The sequence below is a fragment of the Lutra lutra genome, chromosome 9 (genome assembly GCF_902655055.1).
Source record: "Lutra lutra chromosome 9, mLutLut1.2, whole genome shotgun sequence".
NCBI classification, from domain to species: Eukaryota; Metazoa; Chordata; class Mammalia; order Carnivora; family Mustelidae; genus Lutra; species Lutra lutra.
In genome coordinates, this window is record NC_062286.1 from 115,454,372 (window position 1) to 115,473,131 (window position 18,760).

At 51.5% G+C, this 18,760-nt stretch overlaps 1 protein-coding gene across 6 annotated transcripts in view; it reads left to right on the top strand.

Moving 5' to 3' along the window:
* The window catches only part of PDYN (prodynorphin), a 105,763-nt gene extending 88,292 nt beyond the window's left edge, over window positions 1–17,471 (top strand). For 2 of the 6 annotated variants that reach the window (XM_047745019.1, XM_047745018.1), the window contains exons 3-4: window positions 13,838–13,985; window positions 15,282–17,471. In XM_047745019.1, coding sequence (XP_047600975.1) covers window positions 13,838–13,985; window positions 15,282–15,929 — 796 coding nt within the window. In that variant the 3' untranslated portion in view covers window positions 15,930–17,471. Of the gene's footprint in view, window positions 1–2,715; window positions 3,013–4,258; window positions 4,316–8,466; window positions 8,552–13,837; window positions 13,986–15,281 lie in introns of those variants that run through there. The other 4 variants (XM_047745020.1, XM_047745021.1, XM_047745022.1 and 1 more) reach the window with 4 other exon arrangements.
* The last annotated feature ends 1,289 nt before the right edge of the window (window positions 17,472–18,760 follow it).

Consider the following 18,760-nt stretch of genomic DNA (forward strand, 5'->3'; position numbering starts at 1 on the left):
CCACGTGCTACTGCCCATGGGGCTGGGAGGTGACCTCGAGCATCCCTGAGTCTGGGGGAGGGATGGGCTTTATGACAAGCTTCTCTAGGACTGTGGGAGAAAGCCGCTCCTGGTCTTGTCCTGTGCATGTGCGAAAAGGATGCCGCAGAAGGAAAGGAAAAGCAGATGAATAAACCATTTGTTTTTTGAGGCTCACAATAGGCTCCAGGGGGGAAGGATGCCAAATCCTGATGGTGTAAAGCGGGATTATCTGCCATGTCTTTCTCCTGGCTGTCCTTACTCCTCTTTACGATGAACAATGGTCAAGAGAGGCCCCTGCTCCTCTATTTGGGTACCCGCTGACTCCCAGGAATGGGAGTTGTTGTACCCTATCTCCTAGAGCCTTTTTCTATTCCAAGGGTATCACCAAGAGCTTGTGGAGGTAGAAGTGGGGACGTTGAGCATGAGGTGAGGAATAAGGAGGATGGAGAGAGACTGAGGATGGAGTTGGCCTTAGGGAGGAAGAAGCAACTGCAGCTCAAGGCCCCCAGATTCCCGGGGTGGCACCCAAGTCCTCTGGATCCTCTGGAGGGAAGCCAGCCTGACGTGTGGCCAAGCACTCACTGAGCCTGGGCCGTGGCCATTGGACACTGGGGACGGGGGCTTCCACACTGACTTCTGAAGTCCTTTGCCTCTGCTGACCCGCCCCCACATGCTGCCTGAGAACATGGACAAGGAGGAGAGAAAGGCTGATTCGGATCCCGAAGAGTCCTTTCTGAAAGGGAAGAGGTAGACGTCATCTCCAGGCTGGAGAGGAGTGTGGGGGAGCTGAGCTCTGGGACCCAAGGGATGGGGCTCAACGTCTCCTCCCTCCCTGTGTGGCTGGGGCATCCATACCACACATGTGCTGGTTGTGACTGTATAGCGTGCCATGAGGAAGTGTATGGAATTGAGTAGGTGCCCAGCAGACTGCTCCTTCCATCTTCCTCCCTGTAATGAATCAGGGGCAGGGAGAGGACCAGCATCCAGAGAGTGGAGAACACTGGTGCGTCAGAGGAGGAACGGTGGGATTATCACGAGGATAGATGGTGATGGAGCCCTCATTAAGGATTGGCTGCATTAAGTGATGCTGCCCACACCCCGTTTCACCCCCGACAAGAGCCCGATGAGCTAGAGACCGTTATCCCCATTTTATAGATAAGCCGACTAAACCTGAAGTTGGAAACTTGTCCAAGCTCTGTCTGCCGGTGAGCTGGCAGAGCTGGGAAGCAAACCCACATCTCCAGTATTCTGAGTTGCAGCCCTGTTCTACCTTGGATGGGGGAGGAGTTGGGGGGCGGATAGTCCCAGAGAGCACAGCCTGGGGTCCCCACACCTCTGCGTGGGGAGACTGGGGCTTCGCACCCCGGGGGGCTGAGGAAGTGAGCAGGGGACTCTGGGCTCAGGCCAGCCTGCGTCTGTTCCTCCCTAGCTTGACAACTGAACTTGCTGTCTGTCTTTGGGGACATTTCTCAGCTCTGAAACCTCTTTTTCCTCACCTGCAAGATGGGAATAATATTCACTGTCGGGCCAGGTGGTGAGGATTCAACCCGCCAGCTTTGGCCGAGGGCCTGGTGCAACCTCGGTGCCTAGGGAACGGGCAGCCCCTGCCAGGCTTCTGAAACAGTCATGCCTCCCCCCACAAACTGCGCGTCTGCTGTGGACTGAGGCGAGAAGCGTGTGCTTTCCCAAACTCAGAGACCACCCCCCTCGGAATGTTCTGGAGGGTATTTGTGGCCATGAGAGCGCAGCCTTCAAGCTGCTGCTGGCGTGGACCGAGAGCTCCCAGGAGGTAGGGATGCCCCCCACGCGGAGTGCAGGCAAAGGCACATCGGAGCCCATATTTTGAGGGGGATTTCATGATCATTCATTTTGTGTTGCCATCAAAGAAAAGTAAACTGCAGCTCCTGGCTGCCGGGGAAGGGCTGAGCTCCTGCCAGGGCTGGTTGTGCCTGGCACCAGCCCAGGCATGTACCAGAGTCGACAGTGGGTGCAGGCAAGTGTGCACCCAAAAACATTCCAGCACACGCGTGAGCAGCGGCACGCGGAGCTACCATGGCACACGGCACAGGGCACTGGCTCCGGCTGCCCTCCCCTTCTCATCGCTTCCCTTGGCGGGGGCTCTCTGCCTCTTCTGCTGTCTCTAGATCTCCTTATCCGAGCCTGTCTTCTTTCCTGGTTTCCTTCTCTCTCGTCCTCTGACTCTCCCTCCGGTCCCCCCATCTCTCTGGACGGCCCCATCTCTGGCACTCCGTGTCTCTCCGTTTTCCCAACTCTTTCTCGTCTGTATCACGCCCTATTTCTCTGACAGCGTCTCTTTCTCTTTCCGTTTCTCTGAATCTTCTGTTTCGCTGCCTCTCTCTCTATGTCCCCATCTGTCTCCATATCTGTCTGACTCCCTCTCTCTGTCTCCAGATCTGTCTGACTCTATCTCTCTCTGTGTCTCCATCTGTCTCTGAATCTCTTTCTTTCTGTGTCTCTCTTTCTCCAACTCTTTCTGTCTCTGTCCTTCCCTCTCTCTCTCTCTCTCTCTCTTTTCTCTGACACTCTCCTGGAAACGCATCAAAGACTGAAGTGGCCGGATTTCAAGTGACAAACAGCACTACACCCAGGATCCAGCCCCCTCCCTGCACGGCTGCCTTCCTCCTCCACATCCCCTGTCACGAAGAGACGCCTATTGTGTGGGGCCCAGGGAGTTCGAGTTGAAGGGCCTGGGGGTCTGTGCCTCTGACTGCTCTGAGCTACTTCCCCATTGGCTCCCAGCAGCCTGTGCTCAGCAAGGGCTGAGCGACAGGGGGAGGCTCCAGTCCATAAAAGGGGGGGGCGAGGCACCAGAACTGCCATTCTGAGGGGCTTTGGTGGTGCTCACAGCCGCTTCTTTGGCACCTCCTCCCAAGCCGGAGTAAGGGAGACCCCCGAGTCCTGACCCAGCCACCTGCCACCACCCTCCGACCTGCTCGGCCAGAAGCTGCCCAGGGACAAAGAAGAGCACAGGTAATATCCAGAGGGGCACGGGAATCTCTCTTTTGATGATATTTGTTTTTCCCGGTCCTCTGGACCTGGGGGTGGTAAGAGCTCAGGCTGGGAGATTTCAGGTCTGGGTCTGATAATTCCGCAGACAGAGTTACAGTTATGAGGTTAGTTTACAAACCCCCAGATCCGTCTGCGTGAGACGGACGGTTCTTTGGAATCCTCCCTCGGCGCAGCCCCGGCTTAAACAGGTGGGTTCTTCTCCCGCAAGAGTACCACCCCTCAGTTTTAGCTCCAGGGTCTTCTTTCTTCCCCAGTGGTCGGCACACATGGTTCTCATGTGAGGATGGGATGCCCCAGGTGGAAGAAGTGAGTTGAGCCACTCAGGGCGGTTTTAAAGGTCAGTGAATCTCGCCGGGCTTAGAGAACAAGATCTGGGGGACGTTAATGAGATTCAGGGCTCTGGCATTTACTGGGTATCATGTACATCAATGTACAACCAAGTTCAGCCTTTTCATTCTTTTTCGGATCCTGTTTAATTGCTGACAGGGTGCTGGCTTGAGTGGTTTTCCTTTGACATAATTTACCCAGAAATGAAGTTTGGGGCTATTTTGTTGGGAAGGAACAGGGGAACGAGAGTGACAGCATGCCAGGAGACTCAGGCTTCACAGGATTTTTCTTGTCAATTTTCCTTCGCAAGGACTTGTTGCTTTCATGTAAATTATAGCCCAGTTGGGCAGGGACAAAGAAGCTCAGATGGGAAAGCCATTTGCTCACTGGTAAAGATATCCTTGTTCAAAGAAAGTATTCTAGAATCCTGAAGTTTGACTCTAGCAAAAAAGCTGGTGAGCTTCAGAGAAAAGAAAAAAAGGGGAGAAAGAAAAGCCTGGTGACGACACGGAGGTTGAATAGTAAATTCTGTGACCTCGTAATTTTTCCTGGGTACCTTTTACCTAGAATCTCTCCAAGCTTTACAAACATTCCTTAATTAAGCCTCCAGCCTTCCCAGGGGAAACAAGCTCTTCAGGTTATTGGATCTGATTTCAATTCCCTTCCCACAGACTGAAAGTCTTCATTACCATCTTTCTTCCAAGGGTTGGTAAAATGTACAAGTCTTTCTAATTTGACAGGCGTTCCAGTCAAGATCCATTGCGAACGTTGCAGAATGTCAACCCCCGGCCTCCCCCTCCCACCGCCACATCTCTCCCTCTTTCCCCCTTTCTTCCTCCCCTCAATCCACTTCACCTTGCCTTTTGTTCTATTTCTGCAGGTCATTAATCTCCAGGCTTTGAGATCTGCGTGGGGGAGCTGTTGCAGCAGCCCCGGGGTGAGCTGGGCTGCCTGGGGGAGGTTTGCGTTTGCTGACGGGATCTCAAGCCCACTGCTTTGCCCCAGATGAGCTAGAGGTGTGATGGGTGTGTCTCCGCGGGCAGCTGGGGGTTGGATGTCGCCATGCTTCCTGAGGAACCTAGCAGGTTTTAGCAGAGCAGGCAAAGGAACTGGCTCGGGGGCTAGCTGAGAAATTTACCATCACCCTAAACCAAACGGACAGGGATTAGCGTCTTGAGATAACTCCTGGGAGCTGGGAATGGTCCATATATTGTCTTAATGTGTGTCTCACAATAACCCAGGCGTGGGTTCAAATCTCAGGTCTCATCACTCATTTGCTGTGTGATTTGGGGACAGTAGTCGAGAGTTCATTTCCTCACCCACATGGTATGGATAATAGTGATGACCTCTGAAGTTATTGTGAGACTCCCACGGGATACTGTAATATGCCTGGCATTCAGTAGGTACTCAATAAATGCTAGAGTGACTGCTCAAGTTCTCACTATCCCTTCCCCCTCTGTCTATTATAATACCCTTTATCACCCCTACACCATCAAGCCGTGCCCCACGTCCAGGAAATAGGTCTAGTATTTCAGTTGGCGGGGCTGACACTCTCCTCCCCTCCCAGTCCCATCCTCTCCGCACCAACAGAAGACCATTTCTTCATCTGTTGCCTCAGGATCATGAAGTCTCTTCCTGATCGATCCTCCCTACCCCGCTCCTACTGCCTCCCTCCTTGGGTCATTCTTGCACAATTGTTGTATTTATTAGATGTCTTCCATCATTCGAAGTGGGATCGATAGTTGGTGGTTTGATTTCAACGTGTGTCTGAGAAAGCGCAGTCAGCGAGCTGATTTCTCTCACCGTTTTCGCTCATCTCAGCCCATAAATGTTGGTTAATCTCACTGCGCCTGACAAAGGGCTAAAACGATTTCACCGAGACAGGGCTCGCCATTGTGGCTGGCAGTAAATATTTCTGGAGACACACACTAAGTCCAGGATCAGGTCCTGGAGAGGCAGACGGGTCCTGGGTCCTTTGATGTTGGGCCTCGTTAATCGCTCCCAGCCCAGGTCCAGATTGATGTTCCTGGCAGGAGGGTAAATGGCCGAGATCCACGAGGCACAGCCACGGGCTTGGGCTCAGGAGACTTCTCCCTGAGGCCATCCAGCTGTCACCCTGGCTGGAGAGGGAGGCTCTAGGCATGGTCGCCTACCATCTACCATCTATATCATCTACCACCTATTTGTCTACCATCGTTTGGCTCTTTGACCTGTTAGTGGACAGTTCAGTCTAAGCTGAGAAGGATTTAGTGAGCAGTTATTATGTGGTTGGCCCACGGGTCCACTGGCAAGAGGAGGAATTGGTGTTTGTGATCACACAGTAGGTCAACGCACTGAATCTAAGTCCCCTCCCGGCCCTGCTTTCCCCTGCTCTGCTTCTGTTCCCTCCCCTCCTCCTGTACCTTCTCCCGTTTGTTCCATCACCTCTCCTGCTCCGTTCTCCATCATCTCCCAGCTTCTCTAGTGTCTTTATCTCTTTCTCTGTGCACAAGAGTCTCTGCTAGTCTTTTTGGCCTACGCACCTCTCTGTCTCTGTCTCCCTCTCTGTCTCTGTCTCTCTGCATCTCAATCCACATCTCTCTCTGGCCCATCCTCCTTTGCCTTTCTCCCCGTCCCTTAATTGCACCAAATAACAAAGGGCGGGGGTTTCATGTGACTCCTGCTCTTAAAAATCACTCTTTTAAAAACAAAGTTAATAACCCCCCATGACCATGGAGTGCAGGGCCATACTTCACTCTGGTCCTCGAACAGCAAGTGGCCTAGGAGAGAGGGCTGTATCCCATGTTCTGTGCTTTAATTCTTGCTGGACTACACGGGGGTTCACTTCTACCCGAGACCCGAGCCCTTCTCCCTGCCCCTCCTCCACGGACAGTCCATTCTTTGTTAATGACCCTAAAGGCCTTACAAGAACGCTGTCTGCCACTTCTCCGGATCTCCCTTTTCCAGCCCCTGGAGACCCACAGTGGTGAACTTTATATGCTTTTGGGTGTGGGGGAGGGTAAAACTCCAGAAACAGTCTCATCTTCAGGAACGTGAGAGTTTGGTGGGAGGGTCCACTGGACATTTAATGTGACCTCACACCTCAGGCACGGTTTCTGGGTGGGTCTGCTGACTGACTTTCAAGTCTGCTTCTGCTGTGTCCTTGCCTCTCGGCCTTGACCTGGTAATCTTGCCTCTCTGGGACCTTCTTTCCTCATCTGGAAAATGGGGCTCATCGTGCCAGCTTCCTGGATTCTCCTGAGGGCAAACATGCAGTAATGGGACTGAAAGCGAGTCTGGCCCCATAGCTATGCCTTCTGCAGGGATGCTACGGTCTCAGAGAACCCCAGCTCAGCCACACATGCCCTTGGGACCCTGGGGTGTGTGGTCCCTTGGTCTTCACCCTTCCCACCCAAGCCCGTAAAGGAGGCACCTGACCCAGTGGTGGCCGCAGGAGGCCATGGGCCTGGTACAGAGCAGCAGTGCTGGGCTCCCAGCCGCCGGCGGCCGTGGGCAGGTTGTTGGAGGGTCATTGAAACGCCAGCTTCTCAGTGCGAGTCACCGCCTGGGGGTGGGAGGCCCCGCTCTATCTCCACTTCCCTCCTGACTCATGTTGTGACCTTAAACAAGTGACTTCATTCCTACCCTTTTCCCATTTCCTCTTCTATCAAATAGGGATAATCATATGCGATAAAGTGCTGGGAGAGATAATTGCAATGTTAAATCAAGCCATTATTATTCCACGCTGGCTTTTTAATGCTTGCGGCTCCTCTGAGCCCTCTGCCTACAATATAGAAATATCACCGCCAGGAGATGAGTGGGTGGGGAAGGCAGTCCCTTCCCTCCCAAGGAACTCTGGGGCCTCGGGGCGGGGGGGGGGGTGTTGCCAGGGGGGCCCTGGCACAGGACAGAGGCAGACAAGAAGCCAGAAGCCAGGGCTTGGGGAGGGGAGTGACTGCTCTCTGATTTTTCTCAAGAAAAATAATTTGAATTCTCATTCAAAACAATGAGAATAATCAGAATTAGAAAAATGGTGATAAGAGCAATGAAAGCAGGGGTCGGCAAACTTGGTCCATGGAAGACCAGCTAGTCTATAATTTGGGGCATCTGGGCTTCTCGTCCCTGTCTCAACCCTACGCTTACGAAGATGAGCAGATGGGATGGGTGTTGGATGTGTTCTTGGGGTTCTCCAGAGACATGGAAACAGTAGGATGTGTACATATAGAGAAAGAGAATTAGTAGAAGGAATTGGATCATGTGATTATGGAGGCTGGTGGGTCCAAAATTTCCTTGCCTCTTAGGGGAGAATCCTCCCTCCTCCCCACCAGCTTCTGCTTCCCTCCCTGGGCTGTCACAAAGCCCACGAGGCAGGGGCTGAGGAAGTCCTTCAGGGACCTGCAAGTAAAGAGGGTTTTTCTTTGGGAGGGCTGTGGGGAGGCCCCCGGGCCCACTCAGTTCATGGAGGGGGCCCCTCCTTCCCTGGTGGCCATGTGCACTTCCCACTGGGGTCTGCCTGCCTGACACTATTCCCCCCGACCCCACACCCTGAGCATCCAAGTGCCATTTCTTCTTAGCTCTTTCTGGTTGACAAGCAGGCAGGGCTACCTCTGATGCACGACTTTAAGCAAATCCCCCAACAAAGGTGAAAGGACCCATCTGGCAGGGCTCAGTAATTTGTTTATCCTACAATAGGAAGGAAATAGGATTGCCTGGGGAAGATCTCAGGGCTGATGTGTCTTTATTAGAGTCACCTTTTAACCCTGAGAGATCTCGTCAGAAGCCCAGCTCCCATTGACAAACCAAGCGAACTCTGGCAGGCAACTTCTTCTTCCTCAGCCTCAGTATTCTCCTCTGTACAAAGGGTATAAAGACATCTACCCCCGGGGCTGTGCTGAGGATTAGAATTGTATGTGTAAAGTGGGAATGCCCAACCTGGCACCTAGTAGGCTCTTGAGCTGTGGTGGCCATTACTGGACCAATGTGACTGTGGATATGGAGTGGTCGGTGCTGCCTGGCACACAGTAGGCCCTACGCACGTGGCCGTTCATTCATTCAACAACTCATTTTTTGGTCTTTGAACTGTGTTTCAGGCATGTGTTCTCACTCCTTTTTGCCTTCTTTTGGCACCTCCTAGAGACTAAGAGTTGAATGGAGCCTTCATATTCTGCTACGTAAAGCACTGACTACGTGCCAGGTACCCGGCTGGGGGCCATGTACATGATTACTTAATTCCTATACCCACCCCCTGACACATTATTATTAGCCCCACTATGTGACCAAGAAGACGGAGACACAGCAAAGTCAAGTAATTTTCCCAGACTGGGGCTAAGGGGTGGGTTGGGTTTTGAATCCGCAGAACTAAGGACTTGTTGATCCCGCTTCTGGGTCAGGAAAGACTTGGAGGCGCCCCTCTCCTTTCTGACCCCATGCTCCTTCTCCAAGTTATTGGAGAAGGCACTGCAGTCAACTATCTATCAGGTGCTCAGCAGCAGACGTGAGGGAAGCCACCGGGTGGGGACAATGGTGACCAGGCTGCACGTGTCCCTTGGGTAATGGTTGCCCTATGACAGTGCAGGCCCAATGTCTCCAGAACTTCTGATTTTTTAATATAGGTCAGAAATTAAGATTTTGAAATATAAAAACATCCCAAGTTAAAATTGGTGGCAACAGAATTAAAAAAAAAATCCTTATGCGAGGCAAAACACCTTGTGCCTATTTGCTGAATTTGTCCCTCAGGCAGCTGGTCTGCAGCCTCTGGACATTTGCCTTGTGCAGGGAGAGAGCTGTGGGCTGAGGAGGAGGAAGCCAGAGGCCTCAGCCCTGCCTGACCCTGCCTGACCCCGCCATCACTGCCCTGACCCTCCCTGGGCAGCCCTCTGCTTGTTCCCCATGCCATTAACGTCCCACCCCAGTTCTTCCTGGGAAAGCCACTGAGGCTCAGGGGGCCAGGGCTATATCGGTGGGGTGTGGGTGTGTGTGTGTGGGGGGTAGGGGTGAGAGGGGCTTTGCTGGAAGACAGGGACTTGTGTCCTTCCCAGGGCCAAGGAACCACAACTCTGCTCACACCTTGAGCAAGTCAAGGAAAAAAATCAAAGCCTCAGAATAAAGTCCCTAATATTCAGCATGTCACCTGGTTCCTTCTTCTGTCTTTCCCCTCCCCCTTCATCCCTCCTTCCCCTTCTGCTTCCTGTCTGCCCTCTTCTCTTTTTTTTTTTTTTTTAAAGATTTCATTTATTTATTTGACAGAGAGAGATCACAAGCAGGCAGAGGGGCAGGTAGAGAGAGAGGAGGAAGCAGGCTCCCCCCTGAGCAGAGAGCCCGATGCGGGGCTCGATCCCAGGACTCTGAGATCATGACCCGAGCCGAAGGCAGCGGCTTAACCCACTGAGCCACCTAGGTGCCCCTGCCCTCTTCTCTTATTTCCTCTTCCCTCCACTCCCCTGGCTCCCTGGTTTCCACAACATTTGCTGAATTTCCTTTAGCAGTGTTGGTCTTGGACAACCGCAGACCCCGTGAGGTTTCTCAAGGGGCACAGAGCCGTGATCCAGAAAAATTCAGACTAGGCTTCCCAGACGTCCAGGGGTGGCCCGTTGTATCCGCTCAACAAACCTGGAGGAGCTCTTGCTCTCTCTGGGCACACTGTTCACTCATCCGTTCATCATCAATCCTCAGATGGCCTTTGTCTTCTCATAGCATAAGAGCGAAACGCAGACTCCTCACCTTGGCCTACAGGGTCGCATACCATCTGGCCACAGCTCCTCTGTCTGCTTTTCTACCCCAGTCTCCTGCCTCATGGCCCCCCATCCACCCTGGCCGCCTTGTCATCCTCAAACGCACCACACATTCTCCCTGTAGCGACTTTGACTTGCAGAGATGAAGTACCACCGCCCCCCCCGCCACCCCAGTCAGGGAACTCAGAAAACAAGAGGCAGTTATGTGACAGAGCCAGCATAGGTGACTGTGGGAGCTCTGACGAGGGGGCTAATCCAGGCAGACTTCCTGGAGGAGGCAACTGAAGCTGAGTTTTGAAGAACAAATCAGAGTTAGCCAGGTCAGAGGCAGATGGGAGTGGAAGGGGGTGGTGAGAAAGGTGTTCCAGGCAGAGGGAGCCCCTTGGGCAAAGCCTGGAAGACGGGGCACATGGGGCACTCTTGTTGGAATTGCAGGGGGCGTGGTCAGGCCTGCATCAGGCAAAGCTCACAGCCAGCCAGTCTGGGTGCTGTGCATTTGCTGGGATTCCTTAGACAGATGACGTAAGCTCTGTGCTTCCATTTCCCTGCTTGTAGAATGGAAAGAATAGTAGTTCCTGTTTTATGGGGTTGTTAGGAGGCAAATGGGTTAAGACACAGGTGGGTCTCAGCATGGCCCGGCACGCAGTGCACGCTAGTCAGCATCAGCTCTTCTTAGTGGGAAAGCCCGTGAGCAGTTGGCTAAGAGGCAGGGTTCCTCTCAAAGGCCAGGAGGCAGGGCAGGGGTGCAGTCAGATTGGCAAGATTGGAGGAGTCAGGAGGCGGCTGCCTGGAGGGAGAAGCTGGAGGCTGGGGGGTGGGGGTGGGCAGTGGACTGGGGGAGCCTGGCCAGTACCTCATGGTTAAGAAAGTGGGCTTGAGCCAGACCCCTGGGGATGCAAATCCCAGCTTTGCCGCTTACTTGCTCTAGAATCTTGACAGGTGTCTGAACTCAGTTTCCTGATCTGTAAAGTGTACCCACCCCAGAGAGTCACGATGAATAGAAATGAATTCATTCATGAGAATCGTTTAGAACATCAGGAGTACTTAACATCCGTCTGATCAGCTAGGATTATTATTAAATATAAAGTTAGTGGATGAAAGGAAAGGCTGCTGATCCTATTTTTGCCTGGGACAAAAAGGATCTAAAATCTAAAACCTTGGCAGTCAAGCTGTGTGGGAAGCCTGGGGGCGGGGAGCTGTGTGGTGTAGGCTCCTCCTCCACGGCAGGTAAATCACTGCTGATCTAAGGGGCCAGCCCCACCATTGCCATCGCCCATAAAGGAGAAAACAGAAGCTGCCTGCTTTGTATATGCACATGAGAGGTCCAGCTTACTCTCCCAGAGGCCAACGCTGCTCAGCAGCTGGTAGAGCATGAGACTGTCCAGGGTGGGCAAGAGAGGTGCGATGGACCCATGTCCACTTCCCTGGGTTTTCTTCCCTGAGCCTCCCTGCTTCAGGGAGCAGAACTTGCCCAGCTTCAAGAGAAGCCTGGTTTCTCTTCTTCAGTTGCTGTGTGACCTCAGGAGATCTGTCAAGCCTCTCTGATCACCAGTGTTCTCATCTACAGAGTGGGGATGATGATACCCACCTCCCACAGTTGGTGGGTGGATTGAGAACAATATACAAGTCAATGGCCCTGGGCACTGGGTCCTCTGGGTCTCGCAGAGGGTTCAGCTGTTAATGAATCAACGTTGCTCTGGAAATGGGTCATTAAGATTAGAAGAGTGGGGAGTCAAGCAGAATAGTCTTGCTCCCCAGCTTCTCTGCTTGCTGTAGGGCTTGGGCGATTCACTGAACCAGAAGTGGCACCTTACTGGGGAGGAGTAGATGGGATGATGGACAGCAGGGCTTGGTAAATGCTGCCTGGGATCTTACTAGGCATCCTGGGGAGTGGATGGGAGAGGATCTACTGTGTGCTCGAGAGGGAGACCCTCTGAGCTACAACGTGGGGCTCTGGGGTGGTGGGGAGGTACCCACTAAATCCCCTGAGCAAACTGGGCAGTTTGCAGCAAAGGCAGGCAAGGGAGACTTGGAGGAGGGAAGGAGGATAGTGTCCCTGAGAGCAGTGTGACAGGTGTCCGGCAGCAAAGACTAGGTGGGCAGAGCCTGGAGCCTCCCACCCAGAGAGGAGTGTCTCAGAAGAACTCCCCATTTCCAGTTGGGAGAATGGTTCTGTGCCCCCTTTTGAATGGCACTGAGTCTTGATATTTGTTTTATAAGGAGTTAATTATGAGAGGAAGAGCTTTTAACACACTATTTGCAATGCGTGAACTCTAATGCCTAGCATTTACTGCATGTGCGTGCTAGGGGTGGGTCAGGGACAACCAGAACCATGACAGGTAGTGCCCTGGAGGAGCTAACACTCTAGCGGGGTCCATGATACTTGCCAAGAACTACAGCAAACCAACACCGAATCCATAGGATCCTATAAGATGGTGAGTACTCTGGTGCCAACAAAGCAGGGTGATGGAAGAGGAGTCAGGAAGCAGCTTTAAATCCAGGGGCTGCAGATAGCTCCCTGGTGATTTGACATTGACTTCATCTAATTACAAGAAGGAACAAACCATGTGAAAATCTCAGCTAAGAGTACTGTGGCGGGGGGTGGTGGTGGTGGTGATGCATGGATGAAATGTGCAAAGGCCCTGGGGTAGGAGCAAGCTTGGCAGGTTTGAGGAATGCAGAGAGAGATGAACAAGACACAACTCCTGCCTTCATGGAGCCAAAGCCTGAAGACTCAGATAATTACCAAATAGTGGAATATTTTGATGGAGGAGGCACAAGTTTTGGGGTGATTGCAAAGGAGGAACATCCTATCCAGCCTTGGAGATCAGGGAAAGTTGCCTGGAGGAAGTGACATCTAATGTAGGGACTAAATTAGCAGGTAATAGAAGAGGAGTGGAAGGGTTTTCCAGCTGAGGGAACAGCATATGCAAAGGACCGGAGATGGGACAGGGCCTGATACGTTTATTAGGGGAATTGCAAGTAGCTTGATGTGGTTGGGACCAAGTCTTAGGGTGTAGGGGATGAGACTGAGAGTGTTCCTATAATTTAGAAAGGGGTCCAGGCCTGACCCAGCCTAACAGATCTGATCATAGAATTGCAATTGCAGGGCATTTTAGGTTGGGCAGAAGGGATCCAAGAAGGAACTAGAGGCAGGGAGGCAGGGAGGCAGGTCGGAGGAGGTGGAAAGATGGCCACAGTAAGTAGAAGTGCTGGGATGAAAAAGGCAAATTCCAGAGAACTTACAAGGCAGAAAGGACTGGCCTGGGGACAAGCTGAGGAGTGGGGACAACGGCAGGTGATGGGGCCTCAGAGAATCCAGAAAAACAGATGCTGAGTGTCTTCTGGCTTGGCGGATGGGCAAAGTGGGTTTTGAAGGTTCACAGACCCAGGTCAAGTCTTGGCTTGTCCACTGCCTAGCTGTGCAGGCAATCTCTTCCCCTTTGAGCCTTAACTTCCCCACCTGTCTGATGAAAACAGAACAGCCCACCTCTGGAGCTATTATGCAGATAAATGTGAGCATGGGGGAAAGCTCCTGGCCTGTAGCAGGTACTCAGCACATTAATTCCCCTCCTTGATCCCTGGCCTTGGGCAACCACTGTGCCTCCTGGGGCCTCTATTTTCCTGACTGTGAAATGGGAATGAGGTTATTGGCCTTGTAGTATTTCCACAGGGGTTGATCGGATGGCTCCAGACACTGACAGAGTAGGTGCTCACAGACCCCTTCTCTTCTCTTTCTCCATCTGTAGCAGGAAGAGAGGAGACAGCATGGCGTGGCAGGGGCTGGTGCTGGCCGCCTGCCTCCTCGTGCTCCCCTCGGTCATGGCGGACTGCTTATCCCAGTGCTCCCATTGTGCTGTGAAGACCCAGGATGGGCCCAAGCCCATTGACCCTCTGGTAGGTCCTGGGCCTGTGTGCGGAAGGGGCCGTGTGTGCGGAGTTTGGGCCACTGTGCGTCTGTTCTATAGACTTGTCCCACCTGTGCCAGACACATCCTGCCGTGGGGTTATCCTGGACACCCGAGATTGCAGGTTCCCCCCCTCTATCCCCACCTCTGACTTCACCACCCCTGGCTTGCTCAGGCCTGGGACGGACACAGGTTTCCAGGGAGACTGATGCCTTGCAACAAAGAGGGTCAATAAGGAGGCAGCGCTGGCTTTGGGAGTAGGCAGCCTATGGCAACTTTCTAGGGCCTCTTCCCACCAGGCTGAGGGCACCTCCTAGTCTAGCCACTCCCGTGGGAGGAGGTATTTCCAACCACAACTAAATGCCCGGATCTGGTTGACAGGATCCAAGCCTGGACCCTTCTCCTGGATCTTAGCATTTCTAGGCCTGGCCTTGTTGGCTTTGCTTTGAATCCATCTCCCCCATGTGTTTCTCCCTTGATGGCAGACAGGTGAGAGCAAAGGTTCCAAGATTGTGGTGGACAGAGCACAGGCTTTGGGTCTGTCACTTTCTCACTCTGAGACTCTGGAACATGCCTGCCTTCATTTTCCACATCCACAAAATGGGCGTGATTCTTTGAAATAACGCGAATGACCAAACACACGGTTCTAGCTATTCTTCACTGAGAGGCAGACGATCACAGGGGAGCTCCGTGGTTAAGCAAGAGGGCTTGTGGCATTAGCCTGCCTCGGTCCAAGTTCCAGAATTGTCCCATGTTGTCACTGTCCTCCTCATGACCATTACCTCGATCACATTTGAATTCCCCCAGCACTCCTGTGAAGGAGACACTTTTGTTGCCTGGGGTTTGATGAGCCTTCCGACACCTCACAAGTGTTCTCTCCACCATCCTGGACGGCTTCCTTGTCTATTACATCCTTCACACTTGGGAAAGGGGGCAAGAGCCAAGTATTCTCTCTGGAGTCAGGAGCTCAGAGGATGAGTGAGTGCCCTGCAGAGCACTCCGGGAAGATCTTACTTGGGATGTTGGCATCGCCATTCGTTGCCATGTTTCCCTGGGAAAGCTGTTTCGCCTCTCCATGTCTCTTCCCTCATCTTGTGCACAGGTGCACCATCCCCTACCTTCATGCACCCCTGGGAGCATTAAAGTGGGAAGCCTGGGGCTAGTAAGGGCAGCTACTTTTGATTTTCTGACACTGGACAAGGGATTCTCTGGGGCAGGGGAGTACACGAGACTTGGCGGTTCAACTGGGGTGATGTTACCACTCTGATCTTTTTGGGGTTTTGTAGATTTGTTCCCTGGAATGCCAGTCCGCTCTGCTGTCGGCTGAGGAGTGGGAGAGATGCCAAGGCCTTCTGTCTCTTTTCACCCCCTTCACCTTCGGGCTCAATGGCAAAGAAGACTTGGCGACCAAGGCCGCTTGGGAGGAACCCTATAGTGAGCTGGCTAAGCACTCTGGGTCCTTCCCGAAGGAGATTGAGAAAAACAGATTTCTCCTCAGCACCCCGACAGAGGAGGACACCCTGAGCAGGAGCCTGGCGGAGAGGCTCAGGGGTCTCTCTGGCAGGTTCGGGGAGGGAGGGGAGTCTGAGCTGCTGGGGGACACCCAGCTGAATGATGATGCCGTGGAGGCTGGGGCACTGGATTCCAATGAGGAGGGGCTTAAGGAACAGGTCAAACGCTATGGGGGCTTCCTGCGCAAATACCCCAAGAGAAGCTCAGAGGTTGCTGGGGAAGGAGATGGGGAGGGCAATGGGGAGAGAGTGGGCCATGAGGACCTATACAAACGCTATGGGGGCTTCCTGAGGCGCATCCGTCCCAAGCTCAAATGGGACAACCAGAAGCGCTATGGCGGTTTCCTGCGGCGCCAGTTCAAGGTAGTAACTCGGTCTCAGGAAGACCCCAATGCCTACTCCGGAGAGCTTCTTGATGGGTAATCCTCCCCACATTGTGGAGTCAAGTCAGGAGCTCCCCTTGACACCCTTCCAGATTGGTGTGCCCTCATTCATCCTACCTTAGAGCCCCTGTTCCCAATGCTCAGTTCAGCCTGGTGTGCAAAACATCCAAGCCCAGCCTGCCTCTTTTCTGTGTGGGGCACAGTGTTTGTCCAGGGTTAGCGAGGAAGAAGGATGGAGGTTCCCCTCTCCAGTAGGCTCAGCGCTTGGCTTCAGCTCTAGAACATTGAAACTACCACCAACAGCAGTTTTTCCTATTAACCCCCCCTCATTAATGTGACCCCCCAGTTCCAGGAATCCAGACTGACATGTTCTTCATTCCTCTAGATAAATAGCAAAACAAGATAAAGAAACAAATAGAAATCCTAACACTTCATCCCAAATCTTAAAGGACCTCCTTGTGCTCTCCACTTCGGAGACCATGCTTTAGGTAAAAGGCTCAAACACTGCATTTTCTTGGAAGTCCTACATCAGAAAGTTCTGTCCTCTGGTGGGCACATGTTCAGTTGTGTCCCCTGTGTTCTCCTCGTTCAGAAACATACCTCTTGAGGAACCGAGTTCCCGGACTCTAGTTCATGTTGGTACCTTGGATAGCACCCCGCTCCTCCCAGGAGAGGAAGGGCGTGGAAACCCCTTCCAAAATGGTAATGAAAGCAGTTCTCCCACTGAATACTGAAATGATCAGGAAGGGAGCAAGACAAACCAATTTGCTCTGTGCAGCAAACTCAAAATGTGGACCTGTTCCCTCAGCCCTCATTAAACTAATTAAACAGATCAACAGCACACTCCCACCCCAGGATGAACTAAAGCTGAGTCAAGTTGATGAGGTTAAGCACAACCATGTTCTTGAGCAGCTGAATTGGCCGCCAAGAGTCTCAGCCATCTGGCCAAACATATGCATTGGGCATTGGGTAAGGGAATCCAGAAGCAACAGCTAGAAAGACAAAAAGGCGTTCTTCAACCCCTGTGATGATTCTTTCTTCAGATTTCTCAGAATAAAACCAGAAAGAGGCATGAAGTGATTAAGTGCTTGAGGCCAAATGAATTCCCTTGATTCAAATAACCCAGAATCAGAGGCAGAGACCTCCCGATTCTGCGGTTTCGATCAAAGTCTTCTCTCTCTCTCTGTTGCTCTTGCTTGCTCATCCCTAGGCACTACAGCTTGGTTCATGCATCCAGGAGGCTGGGCATGATAGGAGAGGAAAGGGTCTTGAATTCAGTTAATTTGTCTAAGATGCTACTGAGCATACCTCTTCGCGCACAACCCCCAGATCCCTCATGATGTTCTGAAATGTATGGATTGTTGTAGGGTTACTTCGTGTGCTTTTAAAAAATCCCACTTATGCAGTTTACCCAGAATTTGCTTATTCCTTAGCAGGCCTGTGTTATTTCATACTCCTCCAGTGCAATAAATAAAAGAAAGATGGTGATGACTCGGGGTGTGTATACGTGTGCTTCAGTCCCCAGAGCGTGGAAAGACCATTTGCAGAAAAGAGTACTGGGGAATGAAAAATACAACACACACACACACAGACACACACACACACAGACACAGACACACACACACACACACAGACACACACACATGTCAGGAAACTAAGTGTAGGATAACAGAAAGAGCACAATCTTTAGAATGCCATCACCCTTAATTTGAGATCTGTGTGATCTTGGGTAAGTTATTTGACCTCTCTGAGCCTTAGTTTCCTCTTCTGTGAAAGAAAGACCTCCCTGACTCCCAGAGACTGTCTTCTATACTGGATTACTAAAGCAAGAGGGACAAATGTTCCCAGACAAAGGTGAAGAACTCCATAGAGAGTGTGCCATAATGTCCTTTAACTAAAATGACATGCTTTATTAAATGGCATCAAGGAGATGTCCTTAAATAGGGCTGGTATGGAAGAGTCCCAGTGGCTCCAGACCTCATGAGTCCCATTTAGTCACTGGCTTTCTGAGTGACTTCTTAGAAAACATAGGGCCAAGGAAGGTCGGTCTCCTTCATTCTTTCCTTCATTCAAGAAAGAATTAATTGAAAGCCTGCTGTGTGGTAGGTGTTTTTCTAGGTGCCGGACATACAGGAAAATAAAATGGACAGGGTCTCAGCTCTTATGGAACTTGTAGGCAATGAGGGGGAGACAAGGAAACAAAAATATGAATCTAAAATTAAAAATTAAATGTAAAAGAGATAAAATGTAATGAATTTAAAATTGAATATAAATGAAATTTAAGTTAATGGTAATTATTGTGAAGGGAACAACTGGGATTTAGTAATAATGGATAATAGGGGTAGGGGAGGAATATCCCTAGGGTGTTCAGGAAATCTTTCTTGAGGAATACTCCATTCCTGCTGTTCATAGGATCATTAAGTTGGAAGGAAACTAAGGTTGGGATTATCTCCTCCAACCACCTACTTTGTGCCAAAATTGACACATTGATAATAAATTTTAACTTGGATTTCACAACATATTGCTTCTCCTTAATAATTCAGTGTGGGGAAGTTCTATCTTTAGCTTGGGTTGAAATTAAGGTTTCTGTCACTTTGATGCATTGGGTCCTGATCTTGCTGTCTACCAGCCCAGGAACCTTTTCAGAATTTTCTGTTGCTTGCAAACAAATGGCTCCTAAGTATCTCAAATAAGTTAAGTGAACAACCCAAACCAAAACTAACCAACCAACAAACAAAAAAAAACTAAGTAATTTGTTGGCTCACATAAATGAAGAAGACAGGACATTTGCTTCAGGTACAGCTTGATCAAGGGGTTCGAAAAGAGCACTTGGACTTCTCTATCACTGAGCTCTTTTCTCCTCTGTGTTGA